Source organism: Oreochromis niloticus, linkage group LG16, assembly GCF_001858045.2.
Source record: "Oreochromis niloticus isolate F11D_XX linkage group LG16, O_niloticus_UMD_NMBU, whole genome shotgun sequence".
In the NCBI taxonomy this organism is placed as follows: Eukaryota; Metazoa; Chordata; class Actinopteri; order Cichliformes; family Cichlidae; genus Oreochromis; species Oreochromis niloticus.
In genome coordinates this window covers 12,655,137-12,670,485 of record NC_031987.2, presented here as the reverse complement: position 1 = coordinate 12,670,485, position 15,349 = coordinate 12,655,137, and the positions used below count along the sequence as shown (strand labels likewise).

At 38.8% G+C, this 15,349-nt stretch overlaps 1 protein-coding gene across 1 annotated transcript in view; it reads right to left on the bottom strand.

Annotated features, from left to right (window-relative positions):
• map2 (microtubule-associated protein 2) overlaps positions 1-15,349 on the bottom strand; it is a 90,599-nt gene that overhangs the window by 25,617 nt on the left and 49,633 nt on the right. Inside the window, exons 4-8 of the mRNA XM_025903717.1 lie at positions 13,233-13,496; positions 5,939-6,028; positions 4,678-4,752; positions 2,488-2,703; positions 111-392 (exon numbers count right to left, since the gene is read on the bottom strand). Coding sequence (XP_025759502.1) covers positions 111-392; positions 2,488-2,703; positions 4,678-4,752; positions 5,939-6,028; positions 13,233-13,443 — 874 coding nt within the window. The 5' untranslated portion in view covers positions 13,444-13,496. The remainder of the gene's footprint in view (positions 1-110; positions 393-2,487; positions 2,704-4,677; positions 4,753-5,938; positions 6,029-13,232; positions 13,497-15,349) is intronic.

Sequence of the window (15,349 nt, the reverse complement as noted above, 5' to 3'; positions counted from 1 at the left end):
TTGAATTATAATGCTTATAAGTTATACATTTCCTTTGTACACATCTTGCGTTCTTATACAGTGGGCAATGCAGTAACATGCAGGCAGGGAGAGCAGAGGGCAGGACACACCTGTCTCAGGGCTCTCCTCACCCTCTGCTTCCTCCTCCTCTCTGTCCATAGAGCTCTCTGCAGTAGCACTAGCTGCCTCAGCCGGCTCCAGGTCTAGATCCTGGGCCTCGTCTATGCCCTCTGCCTGCTCTAAGGGCTCAGCTTGGGGGCTGTCCAGCTCGGGCTCTTCCCCACTCCACTGCTGCTCATCAAGAGCTGCCTCGGACTCTGCTGCCTCTGCACTCTCCTCCTCATCTTCCACCTCCTCCTCGTATTCAGCTGTAAGAGCCTCCATGGTCTCTTCTTCCCGAGAACAGGGTGAAAGGGGGACACATTAAGACTACAGGCAACACAGACTTGGGTTATGTGAGAACACAACTTATGACGGGACACTTTCAGCTCTAGGGAAAGATGGCCTAAAATATTTATTTGTTCACACATATATGTACATTACACATACAGTACAGACTGCTGTTATTTATGTGTTTTTTGTTTTCTTTTTATCATGTTAGAGGAATATGTTTTTTCCCCCCAATATCTCTCTTTTTTAAACAATTTTTCCAGTCCATAAGCAAATCCTTAACAGATACCGACCTTTGATCATTTACGACTAAGGTCAGTTGTTTAGTGGTAAAGATAACATTGAGGAAACAACACTTCATGGCTTAACATTGCATGGACAGGATACTATATATGCATACCGAAGCGTAGAGCTGCCACCCAGGCAAAAGAAAAATAGAAGTATATCACGTTATAACATGAAAAGTTTATTGTTCTAACAAGATACTTTTCATGTTTGTACAATATACTTTTCACGTTTGACCAACATAATATCACGTTATTACAATATACAATATACATAATGAAAAGTATCTTGTTAGAACAATAAACTTTTCACGTTATAACGTGATATACTTCTATTTTTCTTTTGCCTGGGTGGCAGCTCTACGCTTCCGTATATGCAAGTAAATGAAGGAACACTGTAATCATTTGAGTGAAATGAGAGTCAGCTGCAGATCCACCGTGACAATGTCACATCTTTCTAAGGATTTGCAGTTGATCATACAAAGTGGTTGCTAATACTCATTAAATATGATCATTTACATTAGTTTACACTAACTACAAGTTAATAAATGTCTTCAGTATTACACAAATTTCAGGCTGCTGCGACCATCACACAGATGTTAAGTTCAGCTGAGATCTGTGATTCCGAACAACGACAGTAAAATATGTCCCGTAAGATAACTTCTGAATCCCTAAGCTATGGGAGTCAAGAGTTCTGGCTTTTCATTTCATTTTAATTTAATATCTCTGGAGAAAGAACTTTCTTTCCTGTACTCTTTTGAGCAAGAAAAAAAAAATCAGCAGCATCAGGAAAGTTTAATAACTGAGACAAGTTGAATCGGTTCGAGATGGGCTCTTGGTTTCTCTATATTACTTTTTTGTATATTACTGGATAGGGATTTGGATTCTGCCATTAGATTTCCAAAGATTTATTATGCTATTTTTACAGCACCTTCACAGCATCACAGTCATACTAGACTTTACACTTCTCTTGTGCTGAATGACTGACAAACTTGTTAAAAAATGCCAAAAAAATAAAATGAAATCAGCTGATTATTTTTAGATTGGTTTGCTTTTTTTAAAGGTTTTTTTTAAAGGTTTTTTATTATGTTTACTGATGACCCCGAATAACAAGAACAAATGAATGGAATGATTTTTTTTTTATAACAGAGTTGATAATGGGTGTTTATTAAAAAGGCAGAAGGGCCTCATAAGACTGCATGTGCATGACGTCCACATTTCTGAACCACAAATGTGGGTGAAAATGTCTGAGCTGAAAGTCTTCCTTGTTGCCACAGTGAGAGAGAGTGTAAAGGTAGGTACGGATGGGTTTAGAGGGTCTGACATAGCACAGTATGGTTTAGGGGATGAGAAGTAGTCTGGAGAACAGAACCAAAATACATCTCTGGGTCTCCAAGACATCTATGAAAGGCTTATGGTCATGTTCCACAAGTCAGACTTGCACGGTGATCTTACTGATGAGCGAATGGCAATAAAACACTGTTATTTATATAACTACTTTGAACCATCACTACTATGTGTTAGAGTTAACGGCATGGCAAACACGGATAGCAATGGGCTTGGGTAAAAGAAATTTAAAACAGAAGAGAAATATGGCTGTTAAATTAATATGCTGTTTTGATTGAATAACCAACACGAGGACACACAAACGCACACAAAGACAGACGAAGAGACGAGCTGACGGACGGAGAGACGGAAAGACGAAAGGAGAGAGGAATGGGGGAAGGGAGTCAAATCACAAGAGAGGAGAGGAAAGAAAGAGAAAGAAGATGGAGGGAGGGGGGATGGCAAAGAGGAACCATGCGTGGTTCACCTTCAATCTGTCTAAAGGCCACGGCTTGCCCTGTGGGGCGAGAGCCCGAGTGCGTCCACTCTGGGCTGAACAATGGGTGCTCATAGTACTCCTCTTCGGAGTGGTAGGGGTCGTCCTCGGGCACGGAAACTGAGATGGAGGGGGCGAGGAACTTGCACCTCTCACGAGAATTTTGGAAGCGGCGGAGAGGGCCCGCCTCCTCCTCATCCCCTACATCTACAAACAAGACAGACACAAGGAGAAGAACTGCAGGGAAATCTGGACACGAAGACTGAAAGAGAGAGTGAAAAGGATGGAGAAAAAAAGATAAAGGAAAAGGGAGAAGAAAGCAAAAAACTGGAAAAAACACCAAAGAATGGCCATCTTAAAAGTAACTTAACATGCAATATAAGATTTTTTTCTATAAGGAGCTTTGGTCCAAACTTTTTCATTTGGTCTCGACTTTATTATTTCATCAGCCTTAAAATTTAAACTTGATTAATAAACAGTTCAAATGAACAACAAACAGTCACTTTGCACATGAAACTTTTTGGGACTGGTCAAACGGCAGAATTAAACTCTATAGATATGACCAGGAAAATATATTCTGCATTCATTTTATCCTTATTGATTTAGCTACTGATACTAGACTGAACAGAACTGAAAGCAGAGCGAATATGGGCCCAGCTATGGTCTTTTAACTTTTACGAAATGATAAGTAACCAGCAGCTTCAGAACAATTTTTGCCTGACTATTTAAGATGGACATTTTTTGCAGTGAAAAGAGAGATAAAGCTTGAAGAGAAACCGACAAAAGAAACAGAAAGAGTCAGCAGAGAGGGGAATGCCAAAGAAGAAGAAGAGAAAACTTGTTTGAGAGCAAGAGAGACGTAACACACAGAGGACAATGACAAACAGACAGTGACAAGCAACTCAAGATAACAAAGCTTTGGGGGCCAGCCATTCTTTGAGAGCAACAAAACGGGCATATTGTATCATTTGTGAAAGATATCTGCTTCACATACGAATGATTCAACCAAAAATAAAATACATACAACATTAAAAATAAACAGCTACAACAGTTATAGCACTAATACAGCAGAAGTCGCTAACAAACCAGTAATGTTTTGTGGGGGTTTTAAAAGCCACAGTAAGAACAAACCTCAACACTAATACAAACTGCTCAGTCCTGTCAAACACTCCACCTACAGTAAGGAACCTACATCCCAACAAGCTTTACAGCTGTTTGTCATGAGCACACAACACATAACAACACATGTCACAAGACTTTGCAGGCCCTAACCTTTTAGTTTTAGTTTTATAGCCCAGTCACTGCTTAAAAAAATTAGGTCAAACACAAATAATCAAACTTTATCACAGCTCTAACTGGGATGTTCAAAATCACAGAATAAATCTACACTGTGTGATTCAGAAAATGTAAACTAAATGTAAAGTATTTTATGTATGCAAACGACATTCATCATCTTCCATTCTCAAGTATAGATTGCATTTCTACATTGGGAGGGGCTTTTTAATACCCACTTTATTAGCTTTTCTACACCCTGCTGCAGCTTTCTTAGTCCTTAAATGTATAATTTGTATAAAAAGAGCTAGATTTCTGTCACCTATAGCCACAGCCAAAGACACAGTGTACAATGACCAAAAAACACAACACAATGATTAGACAGGCAAAACTGAAGACATAACTCAAGTAAAATCACAAACAACAAGAAATCAGAGGGTTACCTAAATTGGCTGTCATATTAGTGTGTAGAAGACAGTGAAATGAGGAGGTTAGAAAAGGAAATGGATGGAAAGGATGACAAAAAGAGTGCACTTAGTAGAAGTGGAGTGTTCATGCATGTCAGTGTGTCTTTGTCAGGATAAATGGGGATGATAATGAAGATATTCATTTTATCTGTTTCAGGCATACAATGATGACACATATGCAGTATTCCAAAAGAAATGGATGACAGGAAAAAAGGAGAAGATGTTTCTGCTTATAGCAGCTTAAGTAGATTTTCTGAACGTTTATCAATGTGTGGTTCATCCCCTTTAGGCAGGGCATGTCCTGAGAGGTGGGGAACTTCCAGTGCAAGCATACACCAAGACCCAAGTCTTGGTGGTCATATAGCATCAGAAGCCACAGTCAAAAGAAGAAGTCTCTCTCTTTAAGAGACATACCGAGTATGTATTTATATTCTTGGCCTACCTTGTTCTAGAGGTCCAAAGTGCTCTGCAGCAGGTGAGGGGGGAGGCGAGGGAGGCAAATTGGTGGTGTCTTCAACTAGAAAGTGTGACAGAGATAAAAGACTGAAGTTATAAAAAAAAATAAATCACATGTTATAAAGGATACTTTCCACTAGCAGAAAACACTTCTTGCAAGGTAACATGCCTAGCATGTATACAAAGCATATAACTGCTCATTTCCATTTTCAAATGCATTTTTACAAGCAAAAAAAGAGTAAAACATTGCGTAGTGGCAGAATCCTGTAAAAAAAGTGCTGTGAATAAGCAATAGCTTTGTATTTTTCTGTTTAAATAGCAGAAAAAGAAAGGCACTGCTAAATATGAACTCTGGCCATCCAATCAGTACCACATCTGGCAGCCAAACAGGATTTGCTGTCCAACCATTGCTTAAATCATCAGTTAATACCAGTGAGTGCATATTTCCTTTTAGTTTTAGTTTCAGTGTCAGTTGCTCACAGTTTTCACTGCAGCAGTAGTTAGAAACAATTTAGTCTTTTTTTTTTTTTTTAATCACAGTTATAAACTGCACGGATCATATATCATTGCTGTACATATAAACGGGCTGTTACACTATGCTTATGCACATTTTACTCCTGTTATGAGTATTATATACGTGGCTGTTCCCTGCTTGATTCTGTCACCAAAGACGGGGGTCAGAGAGTAAGAGACACGCTAGGCAACGTGGGAGGTGAAAGTGACTAATTAAAGGATGAAGGTATGAGCTACTCTTGTTACTACAGGTACACTGTTCCATGTAAATGTTTGACAACCAGAAGCGTGGTTTTCAAGTGTGCAGGTTATGCGACTAATTAAACAAAATATACAACTGGTCTACTGTTTATAAAGAACTACTAGAGTTGCTGAGGGAGACAGACATTTCTGTGTCTCCAACATATTCGCTTTTGCTGCAAAATGTTTTTAACGTTCTTCAATTAGCGAGTCTTTTCAGGTTAGTAACAGTCTGCTATATTGCTGCACTGTTCACTTATTAAACAACCAGGTATAACAATAGGACTAAAGACCAATAATTTCAGCTGCCTAGCAGATGGATTAGGTGCTCCGACTCCTGAAATGCTGCTTTTAGGCATCTGGAGACATGTCCTCTGCACCCAGGGCCTGCAGGGATAAGGTCCCATGTGAACAGGGGACCGCGTATTATATTTTTCCAATTGCTACTGCTGTGCAGCACCATCAAAGAACACATGTGCATTTTTATATCTCACCTGATGGCAGTCTTTGAGTCTCCTGCTCTCCCTTCAGTACTGCCACTGCCTCTGCTGTCACTTCCTGTACAATCCGGGCTGACACTTGCTCTACCCAGACACAGACAAACAAGGTCAATGCAATATTATTAAACATGTTCCAACCAGACTAATTCTCCATCCATTTTGCTTTACAGTAGCTCTTTCATGTCACTCAAAATGTGAGACGAAAGGCAGCATGAGGGGGCTGAAATTGTCTTCATAACACCAGCAATACCATGTCTGCTAGTGAAGGCTGCAAGTGTCACCATGGGAACACAACATCCTTTACAAAAATGCAGACACAAAGTATCAAAAAATACCTGTAATACTTTCTCTATTTTCATCACGACAAAGGAAATTTTACATTTCAATAACACACAGTAACATTTATAAAAATACTGTCAAACCTAAAAGTAACATAAAGAATAAAGAATGCAACAGATTTTTACATAGAAATACAAGAATGATACCGCAATGTGTAATACTGTCAGTTGTTTACTATTGTTTTTGATTTTTTTAATTAGTTATCTTTACACAAAATCTATCCAGTTCTGTCGGCACTGACTTTTTTGTAATTGAACTATCATTCTGAATTAATTTCATTATCCAGGAAAGAGTGCTGTCTCAAGATGCAGTTCAAAGATGGACCCAACTGCAGGCCAGAACAAAAAAAGTGAGCTTTAAAGCTGTAAGCTGGTAAAACAGTCCAGAATGGAAGCAAATACGGAACTGATTAAACCACGAATATAAAAAACCTGACAAAAAGCAGGAACAGGAAGAGAATGACAAAGAGGGAGGTACACAGAGGACTAATTGGGAATAGGAAACAGAACTTAATCAACACAATAAACAGAGAGAGAGTGAAACAGCAGACATGAGAGGAAAACGAGCCACAAGAATAGAACATAAATGAACAAACTGGCAGCGGGAGGACCGAAAGGCGATAGGGAAACACTGAGGGAGCTAAACACAGGTAACAAACTCAAACTAGGAACTAAAGCTGAATAAAAGCAACAGTAGAGCAATCCATTATCCTAACCAGTAGTCCAGCCCCATAATAACTCACCCCAACACTAAAAATTAACTAGACCTGGAAGGATAAAGATACTGGAAATACAATAAAATCACAAACAGGAAACTAACAATAATCAAAAACTTTGAACATTAGAACACCAATGAAACCAAACAGTAAATATTTAATTTAAAAAATAATCCAAAAGCTCCAAACATGTGGCCAAACCCAACGAGAGTTTGAAGCTGGGGCTCTATAGTATATATCTTTACAACTAGCTTGGCACTTACATATACAGTAATCATGACAGTCCATAAAACATTTAATATATACTGACTTACCTTTAGATTGAACTAAACTACTCATGCTTCAGCACCTGGCCATGACAGTTTAGTACCGTTTGGTATTTATATATCAGAAAGCCCAGCAACAATTTTGCTTTAGTGTCCATTAGCAAAATGAGTTCCTGATACTATAATGTCAAATTGGATTTATTGCAAGTTTAGATAAACTCTCTGCAATTCTTTTTTTTTTTTTTTTTTACCAGCTATACAGTAAATGCATTTTATCTTTCAAAAGAAAAGAAAAAAAAACAATGTTAGATGGTAATACTAGTGTTAGCATTTAGCAAGAAGCTGTCAACACAATATGCCCGTCTAACACTTGTAGGCAGCAGGTGTTAAATAACTACAGTATAACAGGAAAAGCCAGCGTGCACACAGTTTTCAATTGTAACGAAGGGAGTAAGTCTGTGACAGTTATGTACTCATGCGCTAATATAGTGTTATCCTAAATCAGGACACACAAAAAAGGGCACCATTCGAAACTGGTCAAGCAGTCTGCATTCAAGCTTTCATCAGTCTGCCTGCATGCATGTATGAATCAGTGAGGACTGCAGAGTTTTAAACAAAACCATCATTTCTATAGTAACAGCAGTTATGTATGGCTTGATGGCATTGTGATGTTTTTTTTACTGTTGCCGTTTAAGAACCTTTTTCTTTCCAGCATCACCCACACATCAACACACACAAGCTGGCAGGCACACACACACGCACACACACGCAATAACCCACATACATTCACTTCTTCCGGGAACACTTAACACAGCCCACTCACCAACTCAAAGCCGCCATTTCCCATTTTCAATAGCAAAGTGCAATAAATGTGTACCACCTTTTTCACTGCTTCCAGGCAAAATCCTTTCATCTGATACTAAAAAGTAGAAGAGAGGCGTCCTCGTCAAACCTGCTCAATGGTTGTAACATCAAACAACAGCCCCTAAAGCTAAAAATTGGCATTAAAAAAAAGCCTGTACATTTTTGTGAATGGTTTAGAACCACACTGCCTTTGTGCCATTTTTTTTATTTTATTTTTCGACATTAACAATTGCAAAGATGATTTTAACACTGAGAACGACACATTTTATTCAAACTAATGCTTGGCACAAAATTCCAGGTACGTTCATGTAAGGCAGCCACTTACAAATGTCCTTACAAAGTTTCCCAAAGCAAGCATAAAGATTTACTGAAGATAGTGCAACTATTACAGAATAGGGAAGTAGCTAAATTGCATGATTGCCAGATTCAAATGAAAACTAAAAAATATGGAAATGTCAACTTGACTACTAGAGCAGTATGGAATTTATGTGTAAAAAAACAACCACTTTTTGGGAAATCGTGGATTTTTGTGTGTGTGTTACAAACAAATCTAGACAAATGCACAATGACAAAGCATTAGCACTGCAAAAAAAAACCAACCTTGTCACATCCATAAAGCCAGCTGGCACTGATGAAAACTAGCCTTGTATGGCTGTCTCAGCATTCTCTGATGAAGTGATGTCAAATGACATAGCAGCCTGTCTGTCACTGGCTGTGACAGCAGAATCTATCTTACTACATCACTAAACAAAAGTAACACGATACATATACACAGACCTGCTCTCACTGTAAAAGAAAAGCATGCATTACCTGTATGACAGGCGACCGAACCTCTGAATGCTCCGTCTTTGAGCAGAGACTGTAACTGGAAGCCCCAAAGTCGATGCAAGGCACAAACAGTGCGCCACACAGAGGCACACACACACACACACACACACACACACACAGAGGGCACAGAGAGAGCAGGAGTGATGTTTGGCATGATACCAGCAGGCACCCAAAATGTGTAAAGCAAGTGGTTGCCATAGCAACAGACCAGTGGGCCATTGACTTGGGTCCATACGTAATTCAGATGCGAGCATCCTGTCATTCTGTTTCAGCCTCCATGTCTAAAGCTACCAATCAAAAGAAACGATGACTTATTTCCTTTTTTTTGATACATGATGCAAGTCTGAGCAATTTCTATTTTTAAATTGTCTGATGAAGTAAAATAAATGTTAATTGTTTTCATTTTCTCAATGAAACCGAAAACCAAGTGGAACAAATTTTTTGTTTGTAGCTATACAGAACAAATATTTTAACAATTTTTTTTCAAAACAAAGGTTAAATTAAACCTCTGTTTTCATAGTGGTGATAACCTTAAACTATGTAATATAGTTAAGTAAGCCAGGAGTGACAGCTAACAGCTAACATAAGCAAGCTCAGTTTGTAGCTGCGTAATAGGAAACAACAACCTTCACAAAATATATTATCCTTGGCAATTAGACCAATTAGTTTTTGCTTTCTTAACCCAACACATACAGACCTGACATACACATGTAGTGGAAATATGGCAGGGCAATATGGCCAAAAATATTTATCACGATATACATTTGAAAATTTGCGATAACAATATAACTTACGATATAATCGGCACGAGACAAAATACTTTCCAACTCCACAACTTTATTAGTGCAAACCCCTCCCCATCAATGTATTTTCACTTAAACATGCAGCTGTTTATTATGTGCATTAAAGCTATATAAAAATTTAACAGTGCAAATGCAAATTCCTTGCTGACAGTTTAACCAAAAGGCATTTCCAGTGGAAATTGGCCGACATATCCTGAATATAACCATGTGTAATATCCACAAATTTTAAAAAGAGGTTATACACACACAGTGCGGTAATATTATGTTGAAGCACAGTACATGTTACTCCACGAGGCTCCTGACTACCCGTAATGCTTCGACAATCCATCAAGCGGTGCGTACTAAAACATTTTTTCACAGATTCTGTGTGCCGTGTACCACATAAAATCGGTTCGGTAATAAGGATGGCCCGCTTGCATGCTCTACCAAAAAATGTGTTTTGGTGTGTATCTGATGGACGAAGCCAAACCAGTTCCGCACCACTGAAGTTTTTACAAAACAATTTTGGTTCATCTGTTTCATTCAACGATCCACTTTCGCCCTTCTCATTCTGCGTCGCTGCCATGCTTTTTCGGCCATGTGCGTATGGAAACAAAGGCAGTGCGCATGCACGATTTACCCATATTCTATTGCGATATTCCATTTTCTTATCATTGCCTAACATTATACCGGTATTACCGTGAACGGTATGATATGGCCCAGCCCTAAGTGGAAATATTTTTAAAAATATCCTCTCTGATGCTGCCAAACATACTGATTTAGGCTGTTGCTATGGATGGACATTAACAACAGAAAATCTTGTCCAGGATTCTTGACTCTATGCCCAGTTATTCACATCAACGATATAAATGACACAGACATCAGCCAAAGCAATAGCCCTAGCATAACACCAAGGCTTCCTTGATTTATGTAAGCCAAGCACTCCCTGTAATGAGCTCAACAACCCTTTGTATTCTTTCTGTTTCTATTAAGTCTGACTCTTTCTCTCTCTTCATCTCTTTCTCTTGACCACTTGTAGAATGGCCGACTGGCTTTTTCAACTTTGTTTCAAAGGAAAGTCAAGAGGGCAATTTCATGCTTCGGTAGTTCTTGTTGTGTCTGAAGAGCTTTTCACAGGGAGAGAAGGCTCACCAAGTGCCAACATCAGCCCTTCTGCCACCTTTCCTACCCCACTTATCCCCCAGACTGCTCTGTTCTGTAGCAATGCTAATGTCTGCTGACAAGATGCTCTGCAGTAAACACAGCTTTGGTTACACAGCTGCGGAGAGAATGTCATATTTAAACGGAATGCACTGTGTTAAAAGTATTGATATACTCTTAATTAACATTGTTATAGACCGGCATCTATGAAAGCTGGTATAGAGGAGGAATTCTACTTGATATTTTCAGTTTTCACAAATTGACTTAGTCCATTTGTAACTACAGGCTACCCTTATTAGCCATTATGTAAGAATAATGGTAGCCATTACTATTCCACTGATAATAGAGCTATTTGTTGGTCATCTGATTTTAGAGACATCCTCACATTAATCTTATGACCTTGATGGATCATTCATTCACTCAAATAACAGGATATCCCATCAGATTATTCCCTCTGAATCCTGCATGTGACTGGATCAGATTTGCACGGGTCTGTCAAGCTGACACATTATAATCCCTAAACTCCTGTGAGATCAATTTAATCTCAGTGACAGGTGAAAACTGCACACACTGGAAGTATACAAGTCATAAAGACAAAAAAAATAATCAGATCTGGAAAGGGTCACTGACAATTTCATTTCCATCACAGTAGGTATTTGATTCACATATTTTCTGAAAATCTGGAAATTCACTCGTGACACTACAGGGAGCAAAATATTTTATTCACAGGCATTAACATATTAATTTTTAAAACCATATTTAATATATTCAAAGGACATTGGTAAAAATGTGAACTGACTTAAGGGATTAATTAAGCACAGGATGTCAAACTGGAACAAAGTACACTTTTGTAATTACAACTGATGATACGGTCCAATGCATGCTCCGCAGAATAACATTATTAGCTGTAAAAACAGTGTATTAATAAAACAACTATTTAGTTTTAGTGTTTGTACTTGAGCTTGCACAGAAAAATAGCAGTTGACCTGTACAGGCAAGTGCCCATGCATTATGTTTACTGAACAACTTGCTTACCAATTTATGGACAAAGTAAGCATATCAAAGATGGGCACTGAAGGCATAAAAATGGTCACTCAAAAACACCGTTATCAGAGCAAAAATTAGTAACTGCTAGGTCGCAGTAATGGGGAGATGGGAGGTTAATTGGGGTCTTGTCATTGCATGCTTTTTGGTCTTGTCAGTGGTAAGCTACAGTTGAAAAGAACAAAGGCCTGGCAAACTAAATTGTAGGGGAGCTGTTGCCATGGCTACACCATTGGTACGTTATTGGTCTTGTCTCCAGGGTGTAAGTGAGGTTGGCGATTGGAGGAGGGGGGGGTAAAGAGAGACAGATTTTATGTGTTAATTATAGCATTGTTAATAACAGTATGTGTCTGCAGTGAGGACTTAGAATGCTTAGAGTGGAGACAGAGCACAAACACACACAAACACATCGCTATCCAGCATACAAACCCAAGAATACTGTGAAGATACAAATACACATATACCAATGTGCAAATACACACATACCGATATGCCCAGTCATACAAACCGAAATTTCACACATGCACTGGAGTAAAAAACCAAAAGGAAACACACTCTTCAGACTCTATATAAAGCTGCTGATTGGACTCACCACGACTGACACCACCTACAGTACTTCTACAGAAATGTGTTTCTGATAAACCTTTGTGCCAAATACTTTCTTCGCACAAAACAACAAAGAATACAATCTCTGAAATAAATTTAGCTGTTTGACATGCGGATCCCAACCAGATAATACAACACACAGTGTTGCAGACCTCACTTCGTCTTCATGAGTATGCATACATCCACACAGGGAAAAAAAAGGTTTTCCTATTATCGTGTTTATTACTCTCCACTGGGTGCCAGCTGTGCTCTCAGTTTTAATGATTTAACTGAGCATTTACATCACAAAGCACAGCACAACACATTTACCTATTTGTACCGACATGCTGTTGTCAAATGTAATTCTGCCCCTTCCCTAGAGAAGAATCTTTAGGGTCTCTACTTTATTAACCACATTTGTAAACAAACAATGCATTTGTACTGATTTAGAGTACAATAACATACAGACATCACTATATGTAGTGAGAACTGACTGTTTTCAGACACAGCCTGTTTTAAAATTGTAAGACTTTAATATGCTGACCTTCCATAATCTGTTCTAAGGAACGTTTTGCAGGCTGTTACCCATTTTTCTATCTACTATTAGCTCAATAGACACAGCCATCATTGATCCTGCCTGTAGAAAATGAAACCTTTCAATTAATACAAGCAGATGCCTTTAACAAAAGGTAAAATTGCATTACCTGCAGTTATAGCGTGAGCTCCAGTTAGTTCCCCATTGAAGCCATTCTCCCTGGCAGAGTAGGTGGCTGTGGCCACGTGGGTCCCGCCAGGCTGGCAGGTCCTGTAGGCTGAGGAGGAGTAGCCATTGGCTCCATGGGTGCCACCAGGCTCCTGCCCCCCTGATGGGTCCCACTGAGGGGCACCGTCTTCTGGCTGTCGACTGTCTGCCATGCTGATGCTAGCTAGCAGCCGAAGAGGTTTAGCGAGGGTTGGGGTCTCTCCTTCTGGGATACAGGAAGGAAGAGAAAGAAGAGGGAGGAGCAAAGATGAGGAATGGTCAAAACGCAGCTTGTCTGTGTTATTAACTGCAATTTTAGCAATGAAGGAGAATGAAGAGTATATGGACCAGAGGAGGCTCTAGGACATGTTACATTAGTCACATTTGCAAATCTCTTTTTTTGTCTGTTACGATCACTGCTGCAGCTCAACTCAACAGTTTTGAAAGTGCAGCTGTGAGTTTGTGTGTAGGTGGTTATGTGAAATACTGTCCTTGGATGCTGTCTGGCATATGACAACCACTGGATGAAACCCTATTGATTTGTGTGTTTGTGTGTAATGACTCATGCAGCCAGCGGCTCAGACAGAAAACACAACTGGCTGAAAATGAACAGAGAAGACCTTGGATTTTCGGTGAGTCGTGCTGGGCTGTAGGGTTTAGAGGTGGGTTCTGATCAATCTGACAAGATTCAGCCAAGATTCAGATTCATCCAACATCATCTGAATCAGCTTCACTACAACATACTGGCTTCTATTATGTGAAAGTCCAATGGCAAATGTTCCAAAAACAAAAAGTGTGTCATCTTTCCAATACTTTTAATGGAAGCATGATAGCTGATCAGCATGGTGTGAACATTTTAGGACTTATCTAAATGGTAAGTGCTAATGCCATGTTACGTAGGGCTTTGATTCAGTATTTACATGTCTTTTTCCTGTTAAAATAACCAACATTGCTTTGTTATTGAATGCATTTATGTTTAAACTCCTAAATATTATGACCAGTGCCTTTTAAAATTCATTGACTAACATAGAAATATCTCATAGTGAGTGGATAACATTGATCAAATCAGGACAGAGAAGGATCAAGTAGAAGTGACAGGTTGAAACTATTGATCAGTTCTTATTATCACCTAAAGCCGGGACAGTCAGAGACAAGGAGTGAAAGTCAAGGATTTAAATACCTGGCCGGGAGAGATAAATGGACTTGAAGTAGTACCAAATCAATGAATAAGTGTGTGTATGTGAAATCATTACACTGAGCTGTTATTATTAATATTTTTATTTGGTATATACAGTTTTTTTATGCTCAGTTGAGGTAGTTTCAATCTCACAATAGTGGAACAAGTACACTGAGTTGAATCTGATCTTGAAGGACAAAGAGAGAGGTAAACAAAGGGTTCAGTGAGAAGAAAGAAAATTGTGAAATACTCCGAAAGGGAATTGGTGATCTTTGCAGAAGGGCTGTTGATGGTAGCATTTGCAGGGCAGCCTGTGCAGTTGTGCATAAGGGTGTGTGTGAAGAAGCAATTTGTCATTTAGCTCTGCGGTCCTCAGAGAGCCAGAGAGTGAAGTGAAGTCGGCTCGAGAAAACGGGAGTCAATAACTACAGCCGAAGACCAAGGTACTGCTACAGTGAGCACTAGGTACTACATTCACAGTACATTAAATACTACTATTCACTGTCAACCAAACAGGAGAATAGAAAAGAGCGGAACAGAATATAATAAATGGAAAACAGAAGAGTGATTCCCATACAAAGGATGTATGAAAAGACTGAAAATACAACATGTCCATATTTTTTGTTACGATGGATAATAAACACAAATGTCATTACAAATAATGTAAATATTTGCATAACATAAATAATCAATGCTTAACAAATTGATTAGCCAATGTAAAAGGTTTATTCCTCAGCTGCTACATTATTGGTAATATTTTTTACTCAAAAGAATTTTTATGTATCTGTAATGGTTAATCCACCAGTATTAATAAGGTCTTTAACTGAATTTATTGTTCTAATCCGTGGTTTTACAAAACATAAGAAAATATAAATGCACATAATTATTTTTAAGGCAATAAA